Source organism: Psittacula echo, assembly GCF_963264785.1.
Source record: "Psittacula echo genome assembly, chromosome: 7".
Lineage (NCBI taxonomy): Eukaryota > Metazoa > Chordata > Aves > Psittaciformes > Psittacidae > Psittacula > Psittacula echo.
In genome coordinates this window covers 46,944,162-46,966,360 of record NC_137740.1, presented here as the reverse complement: position 1 = coordinate 46,966,360, position 22,199 = coordinate 46,944,162, and the positions used below count along the sequence as shown (strand labels likewise).

The 22,199-nt window shown below is 41.2% G+C and overlaps 1 protein-coding gene across 1 annotated transcript; it reads left to right on the top strand.

Moving 5' to 3' along the window:
- Nucleotides 1-137: 137 nt before the first annotated feature.
- On the top strand, nucleotides 138-21,012 carry MOGAT1 (monoacylglycerol O-acyltransferase 1; the record flags this gene model as incomplete). Its single annotated transcript, XM_080623203.1, has 6 exons — nucleotides 138-231; nucleotides 10,344-10,522; nucleotides 10,931-11,132; nucleotides 13,735-13,909; nucleotides 18,082-18,281; nucleotides 20,858-21,012. 6 exons carry the CDS (start codon nucleotides 138-140, stop codon nucleotides 21,010-21,012), a joined length of 1,005 nt encoding a protein of 334 aa, XP_080479329.1.
- Nucleotides 21,013-22,199: the final 1,187 nt, after the last annotated feature.

The window sequence follows — 22,199 nt, the reverse complement described above, 5'->3', positions numbered from 1 at the left end:
CAGCGCCGGCGGTGGGAGGGGTCGCGTTTTGCTCTACAAACCGAGGCCGTAGCTGCCGGTGGCAGAGTGGCGCGGTGGGGAGCTGGAGCCGGAGCCGGCCGGTCACTGCTTCCCCGCGCTGCTCTCCCGCAGTCAGCATGAAGGTCGAGTTTGCCCCCATCAACGTCCCCCTAAAGAGGAGGATCCAGACAGTCGCCGTGCTGCAGTGGATCTTCTCCTTCCTTCTGTTGGGTAACAGTCTTCCTCCTTCTTGCCCTAGAGAGAAAAGGGAAAGAATCGGCTTTTTTCTTAACTAGCGTCACCCGTGGGCATCGGTTTGTGTGTCACCCTGTGGTCCTACGACAGAGCCATCCCTGGGCGGCCAAGAGCATCACACTTGTGGACCTAGGTTTTCTCCCCTTGAAAGCTCCGGATGGCTTTTTCTGTCTTTTGGGGGTCTGTTTCTTTCTATGGGTTTTCTTTCAAATATGATCTGAAAAACCTAGTGACCACATCTTCTCAGTGGGATTCCCACTAAGGTTTTTGACAACTAATGACTTTTTATTGAATGTGAGCATAAAGGCTGGTATGTGACTAATGCTGTTTCCATTAGTGATTTTGTAAAATAACTTTACATACTGTAGTTCAATAAAATTCTCATTTAGCTGATGAAAACTCATAAGGATCAACAGTGAACTGGCTTAAATGCAGCCACTTCCCTAGATTTATGAAAAATATCCTTACTTGCTTTAAGAAAGTGTTCATTACAATTTTACTTGGTAGACCTTTTCCATGGATTATTTCTCTCTAGGGAATTTTCTGAATATCTTAATAGACTTATATCACTAAGCACCTGTTCACAGTAGCAAATCTTATTTGCATTGGTGGTTAGTTACATTGGACTTGATAAAATGAGTCGCATGATAAGGTAAACTAAGCCTTAACTCTCTGGGACCAGATCCATGGACTGTGTCAATTGAAAAGTAGTTATTGAACAGCCTCTGTGTACAAAACTGTTCTGAGGTATAGAGTAACTGACTACCTGTGCATTACTGGAAATGCTGGAACACTTCATGATCATCTGTGCTTTAGGACTTAAAAGGAATATCTTCCTTGTATATCTTGAAAATATTGTTCACATAATGCTCTGATGTCTGTCAGAATACTTTTTTTTTAGGTTGTTAGCACCACATTAAAGATTTGGGTATGTAGGGGAAGCATGGAGAGTACGAAGTACCTTCACAGATTTGTCGTTACCACTTGGCTGTTTTGTTACCTCTAAATTATATGTGCTTGGACTCTAAACAGTTTGTGTTTGTGGTAACATTGTAAATAGCTGGTGCATGTAATTCTCTGTTATTGAATTACATCTTGGCATATACCATTATTCCAGTCTAATGATAATGCAGTGGTAGTTCACTAGCAGTGGAAGAAAATAATTTTTTATCCTAACCTGGTTGCTAACAACACTGCTGCTGAAAATCATGTCCTTCTGCTCTTACTAGAAGAAATTGGGCTGCAGAAAGTCCACTCTTGCTGCGGTTAAGAGGGAGAAGGCAGCTATCCTATGCAGCTGGCGCTGCCTTGGTGTAAATGTCAAGGAAAATCAATATGGAAGTGTCTTATGGCTGGTTACGTTCACTATAGTTTAGTGCACATGATCACAAAAAAATCTGTTGCAAGAATGCTTGAACTTTGGTGGACAAGTTGATCCTAATAATAATCATCTGCTTGTGCTTTTATGGGGATGTTTATCTTCAGAGCTGTCCAAGGTGACCTTGGTATTTTGTAGGTGTATACTTTCAGTCATAGGGCAGTCAGGGTCATTTGGCTAGGAAGTTTCACCTAGCTCCAGGAAAATTCAAATGCTGAATCCTAAATGACTTGAAGTGGAAAATGGATTGGTTTCTGATATCTGGATTGCTATTGAGGTTTTGTATTTCAGCCTTTTTGTGATCTGTTGAATAGACAAAATACAGAAACGTTTATTTGTAAGCTCTTGAAGTCAAAAGCAACACTTTCAAATCATGCAGGGGAGTGCCTCAGTACAAGTGAAATACTGTGTGAATTCATCACAGGATAAGTTGGAGGGGTAGGTATTGTTTGGAGGTTGATATACGGCTGAAACTCGTTTATGCAAAGCAAGATCTTATATAAATTCAGTCTTTCTTATGTAAAAATATCTGCATGTGAAAACATCCACAGATAACACCATATGATAAGTAATGATTCATATTACAGATGCAAGGATTCTGTTTAGAACAGTAGAAAAAATAGGGTACTGGCTTGGTTCTTAAAGTTTTACATCTAAGTATGGGATGAGGTGCCATAGCTTAATAAAATGGATAGATAGGACTAACAAATAAAATAAGATAACTCTAAAAATTTGTGCCCTGAAAGACAAGGGCTGGATTGGTTAATGATGCCCTTTAAATTTGGGAAGTGACATGTGAAAACATGATTTGGCACATAGACTCAGCGTAAGGGGAATGTGAGTCTGTTGCAACTTAGAATCCATAATGTGACTTGAATAGAAGACTGAAAATCAAGTTCTGATTTCATCTTCCTGGCTGAGACCCTGAAGAGTGGCTGAGTTTGATATAAAAAGCACATTGTGTTGGTGTTTGTCCCTTGCTCTCCAGGCTTGTTTGTTGTAATGCTGTGTGGCTTTCTGAGATCACAGAATTGAAGACTGACAATGCCTTCTTGCTTGTTTGACTAAAGTCTACTCACAGGTTGGCCTGAAATGCATATATGCAGTGGCTGTTGAAAGCTGTGAGTATCATCATCACTTGTAGAAAGAACGAATTGGTGAAATACTGAACAAGCAGCTGCAGCAGCACAGCACAAACAAGAAAGTTCTGCTTCTTCACGCAGCATACTGGCGTAGGCTGGGTCTGTGCCACAGATATATTGCTTCTGCTGTAGAGCACAAGCAGAATAGACATGTCTCTGTCTCCAAAAAGCTGTACAGATGTGCACAGAATTTCATTACATACAAAATAACCTCTTTAAAATTCTGTGTGTAAGCTCCTGTGCTTCCCTGCTCTGTACTGCAAGCTGCCAAAATTTGCCCCTAAGCAGAAAAGACAAGTTTTCACTGTAGCAGTGTTATCCACTTCTGTTATGTAGGGGCATGACACCAGAAGCACAAATAAGTTCTGAAATACTGTGAACTGTCTCCAAGAGCTTCTGGAGTAGATGAGAGAAAATTCCTACCCAACAGTTTCCCACCGTGTGCCAGCTGAAACTACTGTATGGTTTTCTATCTTATGTGCTCCAAGTGCAGCAGGCTAAAATAGTTAAAGTTCCATGAAAAAGAAGGGTGTTTTAGGCAGGGTGCCGTCTTTTAAAAGATGACTGGTATCAGCTTGGAGTCTAGAAAATTAAAGCTATGAAAAACGGGAAATGCTAAAACGGTGCTGTTTCTCGCTGTGTTAAGCAGATATACAGAACAGCTTCAGGCTGAAGCATAATTTCAAGTCATTAGTGTTTCACTGTTGAAATGGGAAATATATGAAGCTTTGCAGTTTCAGAGTACCTGCTTTAGATGAAAAGCTGAAACACACAATTTTGATAGATGTAGTTTTATGCCTGTAATTGCTGCTGTTAGAGATTCCCCATCACTGCCAGGGGCTGGCAGTCCTAGGGCAGGTTTGTCCCTGTTCCAAGCTGGTGCAGCACCCACGTCATGTGTGCTTGTGAAGTTATGTGCTAACACTCGCTTGTGATCGATCTGTGCTGTTGTACAGCCAAACCCCAGGCAGAAAGTCACCTGAAGAAATGAAATCTCCAAGTGCTGCTGAACCGACTGGGGGTGAGAGCACAGACAGAGGTTGCGTCACTCCCATGTTTTTACTGTAGGTTCCATGATACATATACATAAAATAAGTTGTCAACATCAGTGAATGAAGTGGATGTACCTGGTGTTTAGCATGAAATCTTTGGTTTTAAGCTTGGAAATATTTTCCTTAAGAACTTTGACTGAGTTAATTTTGTTGCAGTTAATAGTATGTTTGGTATCCTCCTGTTACAAACCAGTGTAGGTTTTCTGTTTCTCTTGCAGTAACTGAGCAGCAATTTCCGCTTGGTATATAAGTGTGCTGCAGGGGTGAGCTGTGCACCTCAGTACTGCACATCTGTGAGTGAGGTTCATTTGTGTCAGTAGCTGACAGTACCTAGGCAGGAGGTATGAGATTTGGTTTAAGTGTTGCTTTGCAGGTGCTTTGGTCTTTTGTTTTTCTTCCTCTACTATACACAAATCAAACCACAGCATTTTAGAGAAAACAGAGCTAGAAGGTGAATCTGTGAGCTTCTCATCTGTTAACTTCTGTGCATGTCATGTGAAAAGAAACAGTGAAATTTGAGTGTGTACAAAATCAAATGTGGGACTAGCTGACTTGGGTGGAATGGAAGTGTCTTGGTCCAGACAATGAGAGGTGGAAATGAGAGTGAGTTTAACTCTCTGACAAGGACACCAGGATTTAGTTTTGGGACAAAGTGTTAAGGGAGAATGGTGCATCTTCCTGTGGCTTACCTTCTAGGTCCAGCAGTGGCATGCTGGTCTTCTCCTTACTGAACACCTAAGAAGTGACTGTTGTGCATACACCTGTGTTTATTTGCAAAATACTTAATGATACAAAATCAGTACATAATAAAAGGTATACTTGAATATGCATGAAGCCACAAAATAATATGCTAAAGACAGTGGTGTATATTAAAGTACATCCTGTTCTCTAGTGATTAAACTTATGTGTATGTAGTGTGTAGGATGAAGCACTTTGTTAATTGATCTTGACTGGAGACAGTTTTGAGTTGTGGATCTGGCTTCCCCAATAGAATAGAAATGATGAAACATTTGCCACAGAATGAGATATTGCTGCTGGAATAATAAATGACTTGTGTGTTGAGAAAGCAGTTGTCAGTGTAATGAGATAACCTTTTCTCCAAACATGCAATGATGTTTTGTTATCTGATGCTGGTTTAGTTCATCAGCTGTGGCTGGCTAATTTAAATTGTCTCATTCCTCCTTTTTAAAAATAACCTTCTTGATACCCAAGGAAACTCAGTGAAGCTGTATGAACCTTTCCTAGCAAGCTGGCTGGTATTACTACTTGTTTTGTTAGTCTATATTTGTCTATCCTTGAAGCTTATTGCTGGCCTATGGATAGGGACTGATGTGTGATCACAGGGTACTTAGTGATGCTTGACTGACTAGTAACTCTAGGAATGCTAGCTCTGTTGCCTGCATCTTATGGAGGGAATTTAATCATGTCTCTGTGTTTATTTGTTTGTATCGCTTGAGAATAAGAGAAAAATAGCTGTGCTGTGTCAGGACAGAGGCCCTGGCTTGTCAACCTGTATGTGAACATAACTGATAGTGGATGCCTAAGGAGAAATAAAAGAAACAGGAAATACATAGACTAAATTTGGCATGCTGTCCTGGGATTTGGTAATCACTAACTTGGGGATTTACTGTTCTCAGACCACACTATCTACAAGTCAATAGTGCCTAATGCTCTGTATCTTGCCAATGGAAGATCTTCTTGCTTGAGAAATAGAACCAAATTCCAGAGTAAACAAGCCTCCAAACCAAGGGTTTGTATTTGTTATCACAATAATGTTGAAATGCATCTTCCTTGGTAGAAATGTTCAAATATCCTTGTGATTGGGGCTACCACTTGTGACCAATAAACTGACAAAGGCCCTTTGCTACAGGAGACTGATACTTGTTCAGCAGATGCTGACCTCCTTATGACCCTGATCAGTCCTGGAGATGGCTAGGAAATTCTTGTGGACTTTAACAATTTTCCAGTTAGTTTAAGTAAATTCTCAGCTTGTTTTTTGCGGAGAGTGCATATCTGCCATGGGTAAAACGTGATAGCAAGTTCCGGTGGTCCTGGTGGAAATCTGTCTATTGACAGAATTGCACAGACTAGTTGGCTCTAAACAGGATAGTGCTAACATTGACTCTTTTCTTTTCTTTTTGAAGAGGCTTTGTAAAAGCTGCAGAGCAGTACTCTGCAGAGGCATGAACTTGCTTACTGTTGTTGTGGCCGGTTGCCTCCTCTCAGGTGTTGCCTGTTGCCTCAGGGCTTCCTTTGGTGGGACTGTTGGAGTCCATTTGCCATATGTGTTATTTCATTAATATTTCTATCCCTTTCTTTACTATTTATAAATATTTCCAAAAATTAAGGCTGATATTTTTTTTTTCTTTCCATGATTAAAGACTCCACTGAGCAGGGAAAAGAATATTTTAATAGCAAAATCAACTTATCAGTGGTACCTTAATGGATAATAGAGAGGAGCAGATGTTCATTAGGCATGAAAACATCACTGTGTTCTCCTTGTGTGTTCTCTCCAATGTTCTCTTCCTCAGGCACCCAGCTCAGGGGCATTGCTCTGAAGACTAATGGCAATGAAAGGGCAGTTCTGTTGTAGATACATCAGTGTGGTTGTTGCAGAATATGTCATGTTTCATTCCTGTCCCTACCCCTATGGCTGTGGGTGTAACAAATCAGTTTTTCACCTTGCTTTGTGTATTGGTATGGGCATGTTCTCATGAAGCCCAGAGAAGTACAGCATTAAAAATCACATCTCCACCTGTGTATTTCCTAGAATGCCAGTGGGATAAAGATGTCCTGTTTATCATGTTCTCTATGGCATGAGGTTCACATTGCTGAACTTTGAAATTCTCTAGCTCATTTAAGACGTAGAGCACAGTGTGTTTAGAGAAAGCATTGCGGAGGGCATGTAGTAAACAGCAGGAGCTGGCTTGTTGTTCAAACCTGTCATGAGCTGTTGAGCAGTCCGGAGGCTTTGGTGTGAGGTGCTTTGCATGCCTTTATGGGGTACTATGGAGAGCCTGTAGTGCTGGTTTGATTGAGACAAGCACCCTGCCACCTGGATACACCTGCACTGACTGGACATGGTTTGCAACTGCCCTGAAGGTAATGGGAGGCTTTTCTTCTAGTGGACAGTCTTAGATTTGGTGAGCCTTACAATAAATATTACTCAAATATTTATGACTCCTTACTAATTGCAAATGCATTTGCTAGGATTGCCTGTATTTTGTCGCTCAGTGTGGTGATTTTCTATTTCCTATCTCTGTGGTATTTAACTATTTTGTGAATTTGGTGTCCACAGCTGCGAACTCGGGGCCTATTTAATGAGTGAAACATCAGATGGTCAAACATCATTAGGCAGGATGGCTGCCAGTGCTGCTAGTTAACACTATATATAATATTTTTCATTGATTTCTTGCAACAGATGAGTACCCACATGTTGTAAATGGGAAAATGGAGGAAAAGGGACTTGCCAGTGTTGACTGGCAAACTGGATGTTCAGAGTCCCATGACAGTGATTTGTCTTTTAATTGTTATTTCCTTCCTCCCTCGTCCTCATCCCCTTCCAATACACTGTAGAAATATTTTCAAAGCTCAAGAAAACTCAAGTTCAAGCAAAGAAGTTATGCTTACAGTATACACTACATCCAAAGAGGCAATGATAAAGTGATGAATTCCAAGTTGTTTGCCTTTTGCCTGGAATTTGCTTATGAGTTTAGGTAAAGTATCTGCCATTTGTTTACTCACTGTATTCTTTGAAGGCGAAAACACTGGTTTTGTGTTTAATAGGCTCATTGGTTTTGAGTCACCAGTGTTTAACTCACCTTTCAAGCTCTTAATGCATTGAAATAATGAGGTATGGTGAAAGGAATTTGCTTTGCATGTCTCATTGCAAATGCAGTAATAAATCAGCTTTGTCCTACAAGATGCTGAACTCCCTTTAGGAAGTGCTGACAGCACACTTATTTCCCCATGCCTTACATGCACGCAGGAACGTGTTCTAGCTAAAGCAAAGCAGTGAGCTTGTTGATCTTGTGTATGTTTGTCTGCATAGTATTAAATACTGCTATCTGGCACTTCTCACTGCTGGTTTAATTAGCTCTCACAGCAAGGATGCTTTGATCCAAACCATTTTTCAGCTATTTGGCTGGGAAACAAATAGTAAAAAGCCATGTGATTCTGAGCCAACATCTCTCCCCCCAAAAAAAAGGAAGGGTAGGGAATATAAGTTTTTACCATTTTTTTGCCTAACAACTTGAAATTAATTTATTTATGGCAATTAAAAAAAAATTCTCATACTTATTCAAACTTGGACCATGAACCTGGACATACTGTCCAGATCAGCATTCCTAGAAATTGCTATAGTTTCAGCATCTCTTCTTCAAAGAACAAGTAATGACTTTCCCTCAAAATATTTGTGCCCTGTTTTGAAGTGTTACTGGTATAGAATTCCCAGTGACTTTTCCCTCTGGAGCAGTGGAATTGAGTGTCATCTTTCACCTGTGCTGCTCATCCTGCATTAACAATGTTCTCTAGAACTTGTTGCAGCTTTGGGAGATTTCCACATTGCTTTTGGAGGTTTGTGAGCCTCAGTTAGCTGTGGTGTTTTTCTAAAGCCCTTACTGATGTGCTTCTGTGCAAGACCAGGTTGCCTATTTAAGCAGGAAGTAATGAGGTTCTGTACTGATGGTACTGAAGAATGGAGTATCCCTCAGAACAGTAGATTTGATCTCAGTTCTGGTTTTGATTATGGTTGTTGCATTCTCCTTCCTTGGAGCAAATGCAATTCCTGATTTTTCCTGCTCATTTCCTGCTGGAAATAGGAATGTTTACTCCTTTGTTTCCTACTCACTCTAACCAGAAGCTTTGCTTGCTCTGTCTACTGGTTTCTGCAGTAGTTCTCACTCACCCCATGACAATATATCCATCTCTACTCTGAAGGCACAGTCAAACTAGGCACAAGGGCAAGTTGGCTGGAGTTCAGAAAAAGTTAAGTATTCAGGTTGGAGGAAACAAAAGAGTGCCCACAGGCCAAGTTAAGCTTTGAATTTTAACAGCTTGACACCTGCTTGGTACAGGAAAGCTGCTGTGAATTTTCCCTGAGTAATCTCTGTTGAATGAAGCTGATCTTTATGAGGATGAGTGGGTTTTACTGTTTTTCTGCTTATTTTAAAGTTTTCAGTTTGGGTAGTATTTACATTGTGTTAACCAAATTATTGCCTGAAGTACTGCTGTTGATTTTCTACTGTACTCTGTTTACTTATGTATTTAGCTCAGTATGTTTCACTGGTGCAACTCCTTTTAAGACATAACAGCATATTGCCCTCAACAAAGAAGCCAGGCAGTTGTGGGACACACAAAGTACTATTTCTGCTTTGTAAAATACCACAGAAAATGCCTGTTTCTCACAACTCTGCCCGTTGAGACTTCCAGTCAGGACTAGATCCTGTTTTGCTTGCCATTGTATAAATACATAGTGCTAAAGCCCTGGCTCCCTTGCAGAACTGGAATTTGGCATCTGCTGAATTACTCTGATCTGTGAGCCTGATGTGTTTTGTTCACAAGACAAGAGCAGGCTGCTGCAGGGTGTACTGCAGGGTGGAGAGCAGCAGGTACTGCTCTGTTGTGCTTCAGCCAACTCTGTCCATGGCTGCATGAGTTGCTGCAAAAGTGCAGAATTATGCAAGTCCTGCAAAGGTAAAGTTTCCGTAGGGAGTTTCCCTGAGTTTTGGGTTTGAGCTCCAGCTTCTTCTGGCTCTTTGAATTGTATGCTTCCTATGTATTGTTTTTGTAGTAGGATGTTACAGTTAACCTGGGTCTGAAAGTATCAGGACTTATAAAACTGCTGGTGTGTTCCCACAGCAGTGGTGAGCTTCCACTTACATGATGTGTTTAGAGGCTGAAGTGGAATCTCTAATGTTTTGGTCTTGTCTAGTGCATTTCCTTGGCCAGTCACAGTGCACTTTTCACAGGGAGTAGAACTGTCATCCCTATTTTACAGGTGGAGCAGTTAAGAAACACAAAGGGAAAATGAGTGCACAACACCACTCTTCAGAAAAGAGAGCTTGCTGTGGCCCCCTTTCTGCTCTTTCCTTCCCCAGCTCTCCTCCCTTCTACTTCCCTCTTTGCTGGCTGGAGCATTGCATCTTTGCTGGCTCTTGCTGTCTACTTTTAGTCTGCCTTAGGTAAAACAGATGTTCTCTACCAAACATTAGTGTTCACTCTTACCATGGGGAGAAGATAAGCATTGGTCCTCAGCTCGTGCATTTGTTTTGTTAAAGTAAACCATCATCTTAGGCTTATGTGTCCAGTTGTGCAGTAGAGTAAGCAATACAGACTTGTAGGTGTTTCACCCTCAGTGTAACAACATTCACACAATGTGGAATAAGCTAACTTAAATTTGTATGCATTTTAAGTAGCATTCATAATTAAAATATCAGGGCTGGGAATTCAGGGTCTTAAAGGAGACGGGTGTGATTAATGCTTGTTGTGGTTTCCTTTTATTTTTGTCTCTTGTAGCAGAGTTTTGCTGTGGATTCTTTGTGATCCTGATCCTAGGCAACTTCTGGTTCCTTGCTGTTCTGTACCTGCTGTGGCTGTACCTTGACTGGGAAACACCATGCACAGGGGGCCGACGGTCGCAGTGGGTGAGAAGTTGGACTGTTTGGAAGTACTTTCGGGAATACTTTCCCATTCAAGTGAGTAAAAGGTTCCTCACAGAACTGTATGCATTGTAACAGAAACAGCTTGAATAGCCATGAGTGGGGGTAAACATTTAAGACTCATCTTTGGTAAAATTCTAATACTTACGCCAGGGTGAACTTAATTTGTGTTTAAAGCATGGGAAGTCTGAGATTTAGTGACAAAAAGAGGCAAGGGCTGATTTTCTACTTGGTGATAGTAGTGCCTCAGCATAGTAAATGCTAAACATAATATCTTGAGACACATCTATTTAAATTTATATCCCCCTGTAATACAGGACAGTGCTCAGAGGGAAATGAATTGTCATCGGTTCTGTGTGCTGTCAAGGTACAAACTCCATACTTGTTGTTTTTGAGAATCCTTCTGAGATAAGTATTATGTCCTCCACTGTCTCTGTTTTGCAGCTTATAAAAACTTCAGATCTGAATCCAAATCACAACTACTTATTTGGCTTTCACCCTCATGGAGTCCTGGTAGCTGGAGCCTTTGGTAACTTCTGCACCAGTTCAAGTTTCAGCAGTTTATTTCCTGGCATTACTCCGTATCTTCATATCATGCCCATCTGGTTTGGCTGTCCCTTCTTCAGAGAATACATAATGAGTGCTGGTAGGTAAAAGCAGTTGTTTCAGTTGTTGTTCTGTATTATAGTTTCTCCTTCAAATCTAGGGTCTATGACTGTACCTATAAATGGTAAGTAATTTAACTTCAGAAGGATCAACACTGTTGCTAAATTAAACATCTGCATTATGATAAACTTGCTGCAAAACAATTAGAAAGGCTTTATGAATAGTTTTTAACAAAATTATATCACTGAGCTTTTTTTTTTTTCTTTTTTCTGAAAAAAAAACTAAACCCAAAACCAATCCCTGCTGTTTTTCCTTGAGCAGCAGTACTGCATACTAGGAGAGAAGGTCATATTGATTTACAACATTACTTAATCATTGCACAGACACTTGTAAAACAAATTGAGAATAGTCTCTTACCCGGAGGTCTTAAATCCTACTCATTACAAGTATTAATTACCTGTTTCTGACTGAGGTCCCATGTTGCATGTTTGTGTAATTTTAATGGAGGTGTAAACTCTAAAGACAGGAAACTTATGTCTCTGTTCTGAGTAGTATTTGTCATGAACTGGTGATATTCATGACTGGTACTGCAGTAATAAAAGATAAAAATAACAGTCAATAACATTTGGGGAACAGAAGAATGTATAATGAAATTCAGACTAGTGTTACCCCCTAGTGACCTTTAACCCAGGAGTTATTTTATTTAAATTCATTAAACTAGAGCATTTTAGTAAATATGGCCTAGTGCACAAGACTAGGTCTGGGAAACAGAGATCTAGCTCTTATTCCTGACTGCAACATAGAAACTGTGATCTCAGATAAGCTATTCAACGATTTAATTTGTAGAAACATGCCTAGGATGATGTTCAAATTAATACCAGAATTGCATATCTATCTATACTTCAACATACCAGAGAATGCCATTCCCTGCAAATGTATTTCTGAGGGGATTCTTTCAGGCTTGCCAAATTAAGGGATTGCCTAACCTGGAAGTCTGCTTTACACTTTGGCATCCTACCCATAGGAACACATATTTATCTGCTAGATGAGAAATAACATGAGTAAAAAGCATGCTAAAGAGTCGCCAGTATTGTAGCTCGTTTTTCACAGGTATGTAGCTGATAAACCGGAGGGGACCTTTGGTATAGCACAGGTTATCGGTCAAATCATAAAACACTTGCAAAATCTTCCATGTAGTAAAAGCCATGCTCCTAGCACATTGTTTCTTCTCCCAGTCCTTTGCTCCCTGTCTCCAAAGCCTGCCAGGCTGCAGTTGTTCTCATCAGGAAAAGCTGTTGTAGCAGTACTGAACTCTAGTATGAGTGAGGAGGGAATAGTGCCCAGCATGTGGGCTGATATCTCTGCTTCAGCAAGGGAGGTAATTTTGTCCTGGCTCTTTCTCTTCCAGAGAAAATGCATGCCGATGGATGAATGAGTATGGCTGTCATTATTTGTGACTGTCAGGTCAACTGCATGTTTCAGAGTCACAATGGTGACTGTGAAGACATATATGGCAAGTGGAAGTAGCTTTTTACTTAGGTCCAAACTTGCTCCAGTAGCAAGCTATTCCTCTTGATGGCCAACTGTCAAAACTAAATCACCGTCATCTTCCCTTTCTTGTGATATTTTCATAATCCACACTAATGTCCTTCACAAGAAAAAAAACAAGCATATGTAACAGGATATGAAGTCTTTGCTTAACATCCAAAGAGCACGCTTTGATACTAGCACTGTAAAAACCAGCAACAATGCAAACTAGATTTGATCTCTAAATTGTCAGAGTATAATAATTCAACACAATGTAATTAAACATGTCTTCTGGGTAAATGGTGCTACTCTGAGCATTTGAAGTAAAACTTAGGACACAAAGGAACTCTGGAGGGGTTAAATGCATGTCTGTTAGAAAGAGGATCTTTCAAAACATCAAGTTCAGAGCAAGGTCTAAGTCAACGTCAAAGGCCTGTATGGAAATGTCTCTGATTAGAGAAGTATGAGGATCAGCAGGAGTACCAGGAAAGCTTCATTTATTCTGCTGTTTTAGCCTAAATAGATTAATGAGTGCGGGTACTGGTTACTACGGAATGATCTGGCACAGTCTTTGGGAATAGTATAAGTGAGCATTTTCTGCTGCTTCTGATACTGTTGTGCCATTGCCTTAGATGGAGCTGCTGCTTTATAGCTTTGGAAAGAGCAAAGGAGATCAGCTTGGCACTGTAGAGCTGTGTTTGAGTTAACAAGTCCTGTATTCATTCTGTTAAACCCTCTGTGCTTGTGTTTATATGCACCTGCTGTATAGCGTTAGCTGCTGCCTCTTGATAGTATCTGCTGCCATTCAACTCTTCTGTTCTTGGGCACAGAACCTCTCTGAGGGGCAACTAAGTTGGCAGAAGAGCACACTCTTCCCTGAAGATCTTAAAATTCCTGTGATAGGCAAACAGCATTTAGCTCATCAGTGTAAAATCAAAGGACTTGGGTAAGACCAAATCTGTTGCAGATTAAGGGGGTTGAACCCAAATTTTGAAACCTGTCCTGTGTTGTAATAATTTTGAAATATCATTTAGATATTTAAAAATATTTCTTAAATTCCACTGTACTTGTACATGAAGATCCAGTGGTCGCTCTTATAATGTTTGATCCTGAAGGCATGGTTTCTGCATCCAAGAAGAGTGTCTCATATGTGCTCAATAACAAAGAAGGCGGCCATGCATCCATCATTGTGATTGGAGGAGCAGAGGAATCTCTGAATGCGCGTCCTGGAAGTTTAACATTGAGCATCCTCAAGAGGAAAGGCTTTATTAAAATGGCCTTGAAACATGGGTAAGTTTCCCATCTGAGCTGGTATAGTAAGCATGCTTTGAATAAAGATTGATTCTTGAATATACTTCATAGAACAGAACAGAATCATAGAATTATTTAGGCTGGAAAAGACCTTTAAGATCATCAAGTCCAACCCTTAACCCAGCACTGCTAAGTCCACCACTAAACCACATCCCTTAAGTGCCACATCTAAATATCTCCAGGGATGGCAATACAACCGCATTCCTGAGCAGCCTGTTCCAATGCTTGACAACCTTTTCAGTGAAGAAATTTTTCCTGGTATCCAGTCTAAACCTCCTCTGGAGCTACTTGAGGCCATTTCTTCTTGTCCTATTGCTTGTTACTTGGGATAAGAGACTGATCCCCACCTCACTACAACCTCCTTTCAAGTGGTTGTAGGTGATAAGGTCTCCCCTCAGCCTCCTTTTCTCCAGGCTAAACAACTTTCACCAGCTTCATTGCCCTTCTCTGCACCTGCTCCAGCACCTCAGTGTCTCTCTTGCAGTGAGGGGCCCAGAGCTGAACACAGGATTTAAGGTGCAACCTCACCAGTGCCAAGTACAGGGGGATGATCACTGCCCTAGTCCTGATGCCCACACTATTGCTGATACAGGCCAGGATGCTCATGGCCTTCTTGGCTGCCTGGGCACAGCCTGGCTCATGTTCAGCCAGCATCTCATTTACTGTGCAAGAAAAAACGTGGTTGATTTAATAAATAGAGATGCAAGGAAAATGAATGCTCAGTTTAAAGTGAATTACTTAGGTACATTCTCAAAGTCATATAATTAGATTTTTGAAAAGGTACTTGTCTAAGAACCTGCAGATGTCTGGCACAGGAGCCAGTCTGTCCACCTAGATCCAGTCTGGGAGTGTTGCAAACTCCCTTTGACTTATCACAATTTGTAAGCAGTAGGTGTTATTAGCATATCTTGTTTTGTTTCAGCATATCTTGTTTTGTTTCAGTTGTTTTTTGCACTAGCACAGAGTAAGAATTATGAAACTGTATTAGTAAACCTTGGCTGTTACTGCAGAGTGGAGCAGTCAGTCTGTTTTCTGTTTTGTAAATTAAGAATTTGTTATATTAAAATTGTTATATTAAGATAGAATTTTATTATAATTTTGAGCAAATAAAAAATAGAAAGTTAAGTCCTGTTTTATTAAATCACTGAAAACTGTAATCTAGGCAGATTTGTTTTCACCTTTATTGTAAAGATTTCTTTTAAAGGTAGTTATTTGCAGAAGTAAGTTTCTGCGAATTTTTGGTGAAAATCTCAATTTATACTTTACACATATAAGATTGTGTTTGTTCTGAACTGGTCTAGATGTCTTGTATACTAGAAACATTGGAACCAGTGGCCTGTTCTTGCTAAGCTTTCTGAACAGCTCCCAGGGTTGTATATTGGCATGTGAAGCAATGAGGAAAAAAAATAGTAGTTTTGAGAAATATGTAACAGATTTTTTTTAAGGTATTAACTGGAAAAAAGGTGGTTGCTGAGAAGAGGAGTGCCCTGTCCTCACAAAGAATGCTAAGGTCTTTTTTTTCCTAGAAACTGCTCTGTCCAAGATTCCAAGAAGATTTCTTATAGATATCACTAGAAGTGTCATAAAGGAGCTGTTCTCTGATAGAAAGTAACATTTTAGTCTAATTTGTAGCCAGAAACAACACTTGTGCCTTTAAATTAGGGCTTCAGTGCCTAAATGAGTCTTTCCTCAGTTTCTGCCCAACTGCTCATTAATCCAGTGGGATCCTAAACACTACCAGTAGCTTTTATTTTTTAACTTTAAACTTTAGAAGAATATTTAGGTGCCTTTTTCTATATAGGGTGCCCATAAATATCTGATCTGTCAGATTACAAAGGTTGGTGTTTATCTCTCATCTAAACTGATTGGAATTGAGAAACTAGATACACCTGTGCCTCTCACAGCCTTGATTTCAAAAACATCCCCTACACACAAGAAGATCAGGAGACTTATAAAACACAGGAATGGCCCACTTCTTTCTGTATGAATTCTTTTTGTTTAAAATGATCGTCCTTTCTTAAAGAGGCTTAGTTGTGTAGAGCCCTCCACCAGGGTGATAATGCCTGTCTCTGCCTGAGTGACTTCAAACATACACCTCACACATGATCACCTTAACCACCAGGCTACAAGTCCTTCTGGGTCTGAACACTGGCAAGAAAAACTGCTCCTACATGAAGTGTAGGAATCCTGACTTTGTTTCTGTACAGTGGGGCTGAGGGACAGTATGACCAACAGAGATTTTTGCAGCACTGTTGGCAGTCCTGAGCTCTTGCCAAAGACTCCACATCCAGTAACTGCTTCTGACTTTAACATTTTGTTTCTAACAATTAAGAAAATGTGAAAAAACCTTCCAGCTCACACAGAAATGAAAGGGTAAGGGAGGTTTTCAGAATGCAGATGAGAAGAACCACCTGCCGTCACTGCCTGTGTATGTTTCTGGTGCTTGTGATCTGCAGCATCAAATACCAAGATAGGAAGGGGCAGTGGAGAGACTTGTGCTCTGGCTCCTGTGCTGCCAGCACAGAGAAGCTGTGGTTCCTCAGCTAGGAACTCGTCAAATGTGGTCTGAATATGTTAGAAAAAGTCCTCTGCACTTGTTGAAAAGACACTTTGATCCAGGGTAATATAGGTATCTGATATGTAGAAATCCTAAAGACATGAGGCAAATAATGAATCAGCTAACCTGCTTTTAGTTTCACAATCATAAGTTACTTATTTCTCTCTCTCAACCTCCTACATAGCATCTTGCAAAAGCCTTCACCAGATTAAAACAAATCCCACAGTCTCAGGGTGCTATTGCACCACAAGATATTCCTGTTTGTCGTTAGTATTGTAGTAAAAAGTGGAGTATTTACACAGCCAGAGTAGGTACCAGGCTTTCTGATAGTTCCTTCACAGGTGGCTGGGTGGTATGGGCTCTATTTGAGAAAGAACCTTTGAGCAGACACTAGTCAGAATAGTGAGTGGAAATGATACTCTTTGGGAGTCCTCAGGCTTGAGAAGCTGTAGAAGTGGTGGGTTTTTTTCCCCATACAGGTGGGTTTTGATTGTCCACAGTACTTTCCAGTCAGCTCTGACCTCAGTGCATCCTCCTCAGGTGTTCAGAGTGCTGCAGTAATTCGTCCTGACAGTATTATAGCAATGCTCATAGTTTACAGTAAGGTTTTTCTCAAAGACAGTGTGGGCTGAATGGAGCTCAGATACAGAAGCTAAGGCTTAATTAAAGCAAATAAGCAACCTCTGTATATTTCAAAGATTGCTTAGGAATACCCTGCTCTATTTTCTTTAAATTCTGTAGAATAATATTTAATGAAACTAAGCATTAATCATACTGCTGCCATGTTTTTAAAGGTAGCAGTAGTTTTTCCTAATGGAGAAAACTGCACTGATTCCATTAGCCTAAGTAATTTTTCCAGGAGCTAGTCAGTGCCTTTCCTCCCAAGCCAGTTCATGAACTGAATGAGAATTCATTAGGCTATGCAGGAGCCAAAGTGAGTTATAATTTCTGTGGGTAGGATTTGATCTCTGGTAATAATGGATTAAGGCTGGTGTTTCTGAAGAAGCCTGGCGGAAGCAGGATTTCACTAGGAATTGGACAGCAGAGGAATTTGGCATTGCACCCATGCCTGTGAGGATGTCTGGGTTTTATCATGGTTTTTGTGCTGAAATCAAGTGCATTCATTGCTCCGGTCAAAAGGCAGAGGAAAGCCAAGATCTGGTTTTGATGCCACCCAGCTGGGAGCATTATAAGGTTAGCAGTGAGGCTGCTTTGCTTGCCAAGGGAGAAAATGCAGTGGAACAAGGATGGACTTGCTGAAATAGTGGTGGATAAGATCATACTTATGATATATACAATTATTATTTTTCATGATTATGAACAGTCATAACAAGTTGTGATGGGTACCAACCAGCTAAATACCACCCAAAAGCTAGTTGTATGCCGATCACTTCTTATTTTTTTAAACCCCAAAACAGCCAAGGCAGCCAAAAAGCAGGTGTATATCAGAGTCCTGAGTTGAATGCTCCATGAAGTCTGGAGCTGCCAAAGCTTTCTGTGCTGGTTATTGTGAAACCGTTTCCATGCTGCTAATGTGAAACACAGTGCAAGTGCAGGCTGAAGTGGGGTTCTCAGTTTGTTCTTTGTTTTACAGGGCTCATCTAGTCCCGGTGTTTTCCTTTGGTGAAAATGAACTGTTCAAGCAAGTTGCAAACCCCAAAGGGTCATGGCTGAGAAATGTACAGGAGAAGTTTCAAAAGATAATGGGCTTTGCTTTACCCCTATTTCATGCTAGGGGAATATTTCAATACAGTTTTGGCTTAATACCTTACAGACAACCTATTAATACTGTTGGTAAGTTTCCTGTGCTTTTTGTAATGCTTTTCCAGATGTTTAGAAATGCATAAGTGTGCTACTAATGTCTGTGTAAACTTACAAATCTAAGGGAAGCAACTGGTTGTTGTGTATCTTAAGTATGTGAGGTTTAAAATAATTTTTTTCTTTTTAATTCCTATGCTTCCCTGGGATTCTATTCTCCCTTTCCCCTTTAAGTCCCAGGCTAAATCTTATTCATCATTCAGTTCTTCACAGGCTTGTACCCTCAGCACTCCTCAAAGAAACCCAAGGATTGTCCAGTCTGTACCAGAGGGCTGCCACAGCTCTGAAGAATCTGTCACGGCAGATTCTGGATGTTGCAGTTGTTTTTGTAAGATGCCCAGCACCTTCATTTCTTAGCCCTGCAGAGAAGCAGCAGTTGGGTATCTCAGCTGATGTAAGGCTACCGGAAGGAGCTGGTACAGCCCTAACCCGCTGCTCAGTGGGACAAGGGAACAGAAAGAGGAGGGAAGGGAGAGGGCACCTTGTGGCAGCTGTGTCACAGCCCTTCAGCAGGCTGTTGCTTACTTGGCATTGCAGCTCCCTAGGGTGTTTCCTTCCCTTTTGGTTTATCCCAGTGGAATGATCCATACCTATTTAGTTGAGAGCTTGCATGCCATGTCAACACGCAGTTCGAAAGAGGTTTGTATGTTCTGCAACATTTCCTTAGGCTGTTCTGAAGCTTAAAATGTCTTTTGAGGCAAATCTTCATCATTGTAATATTTATGCCAAGGGCTCCACCTCCAATGAGGAGGTAGCCTGTGGCTAGAGCACTGGAGTGCTACAAATCAGCAAGACCACAGTCTTGCAGCAGAACTTGTTGTATGACCTCATGAAATGTTTTACATTTGGTGTTTCTGTTCCCTCATGTTTGAAAGCTATCACCATGTCCCTGCATTCCTTGAGGTGAGGTGGAGGGTCTTGATGTGGATCAACATGGCTTTAAAAGTGTTAACTCAGCTCCTGAAAGCTGAAGAGTCATGTTGAGCTCTACCCAAGCCAGTTAGCCATGCTGACTACGTGGCTAGGTATTAGTGAGCTTCCTCCTTGTTCAGAAGCCCTGAATTGCATCTCCTAAAGAAGGAGATGCAATTCAGCAAAAGCAAAGTTTGTGAAGTCTGAGTGTTTTGGGCTTGATGAGTGAAGTATTCTTCTTTTTCCAGAAAATTATTACTTCTTTTCAGAAATAGAATCAACTCTAAAATAGGAAATTAAGCAGGTTGCTTAAAGCTGCACAGAAGATTTGAGAGATGAGTGTTGTTTCCAGTTCCACAAGAAATCTCCTCTCTCAGGAGAAGAGACTTGCAGAAGGGCTTGGGGGTGGTTTGGTGTTCCCAGTCATCCTTCTGTATTGAATGCCTCATTGTATTGAATGTATATTGATATCACACCCCCTAAGGTATTGCTCAATCCAGGGCTGGGTTCCCACCCCTCGCCACGTAAAGTCTGAATCTCAGCACCCTATAAGGCCTGAGAACTGTTGGCAGCGGAAGCTGCAGCAGGAAAGTGCAGAATCACCCCCTTTGTGGTTCTGGCTAGACTTCCCTTTAGTCAACACCATCCAGTCTGAAGTGGCAACATCTGTTGAAAGGGATTTTCAGATGCCTTTGTAAAAGCTCCTGCAGGGAGGATGCTTTTGACTCTCTGCTTTTCTACAGACTTCCTCTGTAATCTCAGTTGGGTCTGTTAAGCTCTCAGTGTCTCCAAGTGCAAGAACAGCTGTCAAAATCTGTAGTGACTGAATAACACAAGGAAGACTGAGATCATGGGAAGCTTCTCAGCATATCACAGGCTTTTTAGCTAGAGCTTTTTGTGAAGGAGGAGGCTGCCCTTTGGACTTCCATGGCATTACCTCCTATGCTGCCTCTTGCTCTCACACCAACAGAGCAGGTAGCAGGCTTTGTGCAGTGCCTGGAGAATGTTTTGGTTGGGATTGTATTTGTGGGCAATGGATGGTTCAGAGGCACCTTACGGGGTCTGGGGGTTTTTCACATGCTCCTGCTCCCAAAGCTGAGGTAGCAAACAACACTTCTGGCACTGGTGCAGCAATACCCATTTTGAATAAATTGGAAGATAATCTGTATTTCCTTCAGTCCTGTTGATGTGGCTATGTGGTTGAGGGCATCACTGTCCTCTTGGGTATGTTCTTCACATTGGATACCTTTACTATTCAGATCAGAGCAGAAGATGGTGAGAAGGTACATTTTTTTAAGTACTATTCTGAACTTGTGGAGTACTACCCTGGTTGCAAGACAGCAAGCAAACAGCTCATGGGATTGCATGTTGAAGTGTAAACTGCTCCTTCAAGTTAGCTATTAAGCCTCTTCTTGTTTACTCTGTTGTTGCCAACCTGAAATGATGAGCAAAAGGAAGTGGAGAACCAGACCCAGGACTCAGGTTTGTGAAAGGCAGGATCAGGCCCTGGGACAAGAGAATTGTGCTGTGATTCTGCCACCTCACTGAGAGCTGTGGTGGAGCTGTTAAAGGAGGGAGAGCAGTTCTACTTGAAAAGAGATGCCACTGGAGCTAATGCTGCTATTGTGTTTGATTTACAGTGGGAAGTCCCATCCCTGTGAAACAGAACTTGAACCCTACCACTGAAGAGATTGAACAGCTACATGCATTGTATCTACAGAAACTAAGAAAGTTATTTGAAGAACACAAAGGAACCTATGGGATCCCTGAGCATAAATCTCTCATCTTCGAGTAGCACGTTACAGTTTGTGATTCCAAATCCCATGGAAAAAACAGTGTATGCTGAAAGATGTCTTTCTTGCAATCTGTATTTTGCAATCTGTAATTATCCTTGTGTAAGGAATAATTTTAAGAAGGGATTATTAGATAATTTATTGATTTTTATCTTAATCTTGGGGGGGGGGCGGGAAATCCTTAGGGTGTGAGCCTTGAACCCAGTACTGTTTTGGGTTGTCCTTTTAGGTTCACCTGTACCAGAAATGCTAGTGAGAGTCTCAACACAGATGCTGTTGCCACCATGGTACCTAACCATTACTTGAGCAGAGGAAATTGCCTCAGCATGACAGAAGTATAAACTTGACAGGTCTTTGATTGGAAGTTGAGAGACTTTACCAGCATGTATCAAACATAACATCAGGTTGTTCTCGGAATATCAGAAAATGCTGCTGCTCTTCCATAGAAATGAAGGTGTATGTTTTCAGCAGATGGCTAGTACAAGCCATTTACATGTGAATTCAATAATAAATAGGAGCTTTCGGCCCTAAATAGGGTGTAGACAAAAGCGGTTTGTCCAGGTTACGGAGCAGAGCAAACCTATTTGGAGAACAGTGTGTTGAGTTTTCTGTATGCATGCATATGGTGGGTGGTGGGAAGCCCTGAATGATGTGACTTTTTTCGATAAGCTGTGCTTTGGATTGTCAGTTTGGAAGATGAAGCAGCATTGTTTGGTAGTTCTAGCCTCAGAGGAGATGGCAGGCACAGGACAGAAGTGTACCAAGGAGCCTAGTGGGGGAATCATATAAACTTTAGATCTTGTGCACATTAGAAAGGATCATATCCCAAGCCCTGCCACAGAAGGAAGGGAAGCCCAGCTTGTTCAGTCTAGTTCTGCAGCTTCACCACGGAAGGGGTGTACTTGATATATGCCTCTTTCTTCCCCACTGGTAGATGCAGAAAGCTGTGCTGCACCGTGACTGTGCATGTTTAACATAAGCTAAAGATAAGGATTGTTTCAGCTCTTGGAAGGGCATGTGTCTAGGGAGTTCAAATACAGTAGATTTGATACCTGGGAAGAGGTATCTAGGGTCCTAAGGACTGTAGTACGTGATGAGGCCTGAGCAGTCATTTTTGCTCAGCCAGCCATGTGAAATGTTCTTTGGACTTGTTTTTGTGCTGCCTGCCCCAGGAGTAGTAGTGCTGATT